We start from the raw sequence: 5,256 nt of genomic DNA, 5'->3' as shown, positions 1-5,256 counted from the left end.
TGGGCGCTGCCATATTAGGCTCTTTCGGTGTATGTAAAAAATGCATGCAAGAGAGAACCTATGAACTGCTTTGTGCTAAATCACTTCCGAATACTGAAGAAAATGGTACATATCTTTTTCTATATGTATATTTTGATAAAATTGGCTCCCAACAAGCATTAAATCGTTGATTTTTTTGCACATTTGTTTGACACACTAAATTCGCGTCAACGTGTGAGGGCGCTGCAAAGGTACATCCAAGATGTCTGCGCCTAGTCCGAAACCAACTCGTCCAAGAAGTGCAAGGATAAGAAGAGCAACTAGTCCAGCTTCTGCACCAGTTGCTCCCAAAAGGAAGAAGAGTGTACGTTACCAGGTGCAACAGCCTGATGAGTTTTGGTTTTCTTTGATTGGTCGTTATATTCATGAAGAACTAGGCCTAAATGTGCTGTGTTGAAAATTTGATATGCCCGCCAATCAACCATATTGACATGGCTGAAAGAACGCTGTGGCTATCTCACGCCAGTCAGGTGCGTTGGAAACAAGAACTAGACCAATCTACAGCGAATGTATCCGGGACTTCATTTCCCTTTAAAAGGAAAATCCTCCCGTGGTATGAATCCACCAGACATGCCAGAAGAGAAAAGAAAAATATAAAGGCCCAGGGCCTAGGCCTAAAGAAAGTAAACATGGGATTCAAGTGAGAAAAAAAAGAAAATTAAGAAGGTAAACAAACTGACAAATAGGGGTTCTACTTTGCTGTTTCAGCTTGTTAATGTAACCAAAAAAAGTCAGTTTCAAAGTCTGATTGTCTAGCCTTTGACAGAAACAAAGACTGAAACAGAGACAGCGGAGCCTGCAGCAGCACCTGTAGAAACACCTGCAGCTGCTTCAGCTCTAGAGGTTCTACCACAGCAAGCAACAGCAACAACACCACAGACTGCAGACGCTGCTTTAGTGTCCCAGCGTCCAGCGCTGCCATTCAAAGATCCCAATTTCACGGTAAGCTACATTATATGCACAAATTCAGTCTCCTGCTAGACTACTGGTGGCTGTTTAAGTCCAAAAACTACTGTACTAAAAAAGTTGTGAGCCCCCATGTCAGCTGTGTACATTTAGATCTGCAGCCTCTCCTGCACCAGTAGTCACAACATTTACATGTACATGTATACACCTTTAACCCTGGAAGAGCCAGGTTAGTTTGGCCTATCTTGCAGCCGACAAGGGTCGCATTCCATCCCCCTGAGAACTCGGCCATGCCACACTCAGTTTTTTTAAAGTTGGCATGCATGTAAAGACTCTCCTTATTACAATATCAAGTTTAAACTTGATCAGACATGGTATTGTTGTAATGGTCATTTAAAGTTAAAGGCTACGCACCTGCCAATAGACAGTTTTGCTGCAAGTACATGTATACATTTTGGCTGACCTCTCTTGGAAAAATTAGCACTGGTGCTGTGCAAGAATGGTATGTTCGTTTTTCACAAATTTGTGCTAAAATGACATCAAAAAGGTACTCTAAATACTCCTTAAGGCTCAGCGCCTACAAAACGTACTGCAGTGATATCGGAAGAAGTGTGTATCGGGTCAGTGGATTCTGCCCCCCCCCTCTGCTTTTTTTCCAAGCATGCCCTTGACTCCTTGACTTAGTAAAGTTGACATCTTGTTAATGGAATGGGTGTAAATTGTAAAAAGTATTAGAAAATGAGTCAGGTTATACTTGAAGTCACACAAATTACACTCTGATAACAGACTGGTCACTTTCTTTCATTTCTCAAGCTTAAGATATCAGAACATGATAGAAAAGTTTGCAGATTATTTTTTTTATATCCCAGCACTCTAGCAGAGGAGTGGCAGCCAGCAAGAAGTCGCGAGTGTGGAAGACACTCAAACAAATAACTTCGGCCGAGAGAGCATTGCCATGGAAACCAGATGATGCTACATGTAAGCATCTCAATCTAAGTGATGAATTTCTCAACTTTGCCAGAAGAGAGCCATCAATGTTTTCATGTTAAAACTCTAAATTAATCGTTACCGTGCCAGCTTCAGCACAGTAGAAAAGGTGGGATTGTCTGGTTCACTCTCATGCACTGGGCAAGCAACAGCAGCCTGTGCTGTGTTTAGAGATTGGGAGGTAACCCCATAAAATAGTTGGATTTTACAATGTATAATGCCCCACCACAGATTTTGTATCTTGATTGGCCAAAAGTGTGTCATGTGATGCTTGCTAGTTTTACTATTTTTGCACTGTCACTCCCAAAAGACCATGCATATGCAGCCTCTCTCTTAACAAGAATCACACCCCTAGCAACCGAAGAATTATATCTGTACCAACGAAACTATGAATAGCACCCGTGTCTTTCGGCTCATAGCGTAAGCCTTTATTTCTCACTCTCGAACCCGTTGAGCCAGGCTACGTACTAACGATAAATTTAATAGGTTAAGAGAACGAAGATGCAAATAGGTGCCCTTTTAAAGGCTGGTCTGTCACGTCGGGTATGTTGTTGGTACGAACATTCTAACGTCGCACGTGATTTGCAAAACGGAACACAAGACAATTTGCTCTGTGGTGTTTCATTATCGACTGCTTGATCTCTTGGTATAGTAAAACTAGTCCCCCTCTGTGATCCATGAAGAATTCAAGATCCAGAAAAAAAGAATGCTCCATGGATCACTGTGTGAGGCTAATTTTACTGTACCACTCGAAGCAGTCAATATTTGTATACCGTATTGGCTGTCAACCTCAGGCTTTTATCCTCGAGAAAAGTTGACCTGTTGGATCGTGTAGCTATTTGCAGGCATGAGACTTTGACAAATAATGCAAATTGATGCCTCTGAAAGACTTGATAGCTCTGGAAGAGCAGGGCAAATAGCTCCGTTTTCAACAGCAAAATTAATGAAATGCTACTTCTGTGTTTGTACAGATAGCAGTATTGATGCTCCACCTTCCATCAAACCGGCCAAGAAGTACTCAGATCTTTCTGGATTCCCAGTAAGCTTCCTCTGCTCAGCCTCCTCCACACTTCACAACAAAAAATTATTATGATTTCTGACTTTTGCCCTTGTGTTGGATAGTAGTAATATCCAGCCCTCACTGAATGTAGAAATTATTAAGTGTCTGATTTCAGCATTCCTTCTACTCACCGTGCTTTAGAAATGCTCATTTTCCCACAAAGCACAGTAAGTTTGTACTCGACCAAGAAATGGTCACTTTTCCCAACATCCCAGTTAAAGTGCCCGGCTGGCTTGGCAAGAAAAGCCATTGTTATGTATTCTGTTGCTCATGGACAAAAACACAGAATGGAGTCAAACATGATATGCATGTGTAATTATTCTAAATCCATCAAACGTATTATTGACAACCAATCACTCTTTATCGGTTTCCTTTCCTCTTTTGTTGTTTTTAAAAATTTACAGGCAAAGTACACAGATCCTCAGACAAAGTTGCGCTATGCAGACGCTGAAGAATTTTCGAGAGCGCGAATGCTGCCGGCAGATATCGTCACTGGGCTGTTGACTCTGAGGAAGGCTAACCCAGAATTGCAGTGACCTGTTACTTACTTTGAACCAATTTGAGCACTTCTCCTGTTATTGGATGGATATTTGGGGCTGTCAGACTAGAGTGGCCAACCATAGCTCTACTGTAGCCGGCATATAGCCCCTGACTGTGAGAAGAAAGGATCCTCCGCAGGTCTATCCTACCTGTATGTTGGAAGTGCTCATGCAGCAGTCGACCGTAAAGCCATCTTTTGGCAGATGGTTTTTCGGGGATAATTGAAACTCCAGCGTGCACTTTTCATGTTGTACATGTTTATGAAACTTCAAGAACGTGTCTCAGGAAAGCATCCCTCGATGGGGTAACTGCTTGTTGAGTGAATCAACGAAACCATGAGATCCTGATGGGCCTTAGATAGACATTATGCCCGTCAAGAATCACACAGTGGCGAGTGGGGCATGTGGCTTAGTGGTTCGGGTTTGTGACTGTAGATCATGAGGGTCGATGGTTCGAATCCAGCAGCGGGTAACATGCTGTGACCTCGGGCAAGTCACTTTACTCCTCCACCCGGGAGTATCAAAAGATAGCCCTGAAAAGGGTAGAGGCCGGATCTGATATAGGCTGTCAATATTGGTTGCCTAGGATACCTTGTGAAAATATGAAGACGATTTTCGACAAACACTGCTACAATTCTCGTTTCCTTAATTTCGTCAGTGTTAGCATAAGACTGGGGAATATCTTGTTTCAGAAATAATTTTTAAGTATGTATGCTTGAACAGGTGGTTTTTAGTAATTCGTATATGCAGTTCAGTGTTTAAAACACTCCAAGGCACAAGTTACCCAAGAAAAGAGGACCCTCAAATATGTGTCTATACAAAACTATGTACAAAACTACATCAGTCATCGGAAGACAGGCCCCTGCTAGGCTTCTCCAGTCTGGCTAAATCCTGACCTAAACAGCATACCGCTGTGTAGGACGTGTACATACCTTTCCGACAATTTAAAGTAAAAGAGTAATAAATTTTACACTTGCAAAGACTATGAGTGCATGTATTGCAGAAGTAATTGGAGTTTAATCAGAAGTCATGCATATTCCATTCGCCCGGAGCTAATGTTATACAAGCTGTGACTCGTCAGCAAATTCATTTCTCTCGGCAGTGGTATTAGTGATATCCACCTGCTATGTGAAAGCTTGGTAAAAGTCGAAGTCATTGGGGGAGTCAACTGGGCCATGCAGCTTAAGTTTGAACCTCTCTGCAAATGAGAGAAGAAATCGAGTCAACTTTCATATTCAAGACCCAGCCACCAGTAGTCTTTCTCAGTTGGTTCGAACAAGTCTAACCTCGTGTTCAAACCACAGAGCAAGGAACAGACATATACATGTAATGACACTCGACATGCACGCGCAGGGGCCGATGTGATCACCCTGCAGCTCAAATCTGATTACTGAATCCTGACTAGCGCAGGCAGCCCCCGTCAGAAGCGTTTAGTTCGGGTGGCCTGGGCCATCTCGTGCAGGGTCTGTTCTGGCGGTGGGATTTGGCGGTGGACTTTATCGACGGCCCAACAGCTTGCTTCATTTCCTTGGCTGCTCCCCGCTGATCAGATGCTCATTATAGTGAACTCGATTTTTTTTCCTTGGGGAAGAGGCCAGAGTTCGAAAGAATACTAGACGTACCGTCAGGCATATTGTGCACATAGACCATCGTAGTTCAGAGTTCAACTGTTTGTTCAAGCTTCAAGGAGCAATGGGGAATGTGGCAACAGACCTGGGGTGCGTT

At 43.0% G+C, this 5,256-nt stretch overlaps 1 protein-coding gene across 2 annotated transcripts; it reads left to right on the top strand.

Moving 5' to 3' along the window:
- The first annotated feature begins 103 nt into the window (after positions 1-103).
- On the top strand, positions 104-4,514 carry LOC110985547 (INO80 complex subunit C-like). Of its 2 annotated transcripts, none has more exons than XM_022246638.2 (5): positions 104-343; positions 796-981; positions 1,815-1,923; positions 2,904-2,971; positions 3,397-4,514. In XM_022246638.2, the coding sequence occupies exons 1-5, from the start codon at positions 242-244 to the stop codon at positions 3,526-3,528; spliced, it is 597 nt and encodes a 198-aa protein (XP_022102330.2). In that variant the 5' UTR covers positions 104-241; the 3' UTR covers positions 3,529-4,514. The 2 variants fall into 2 exon arrangements, with proteins under 2 accessions (XP_022102330.2, XP_022102329.2); XM_022246637.2 differs by having other exon boundaries at positions 104-355.
- Positions 4,515-5,256: the final 742 nt, after the last annotated feature.

Source organism: Acanthaster planci, linkage group LG17 (assembly GCF_054643075.1).
Source record: "Acanthaster planci isolate LZ-2023a linkage group LG17, COTS_SCS, whole genome shotgun sequence".
In the NCBI taxonomy this organism is placed as follows: domain Eukaryota; kingdom Metazoa; phylum Echinodermata; class Asteroidea; order Valvatida; family Acanthasteridae; genus Acanthaster; species Acanthaster planci.
The sequence above is the reverse complement of the archived record's forward strand: the minus strand, read 5'-3'. Positions and strand labels throughout refer to the sequence as shown.

Coding starts and splice junctions, on each gene's coding strand:
- LOC110985547 (XM_022246637.2), top strand. CDS start 242: ATGTCTGCGCCTAGTCCGAAACCAACTCGTCCAAGAAGTGCAAGGATA. Junction 1,924..2,903: donor GAAACCAGATGATGCTACAT/GTAAGCATCTCA, acceptor GTGTTTGTACAG/ATAGCAGTATTGATGCTCCA. Junction 2,972..3,396: donor CAGATCTTTCTGGATTCCCA/GTAAGCTTCCTC, acceptor AAAAATTTACAG/GCAAAGTACACAGATCCTCA.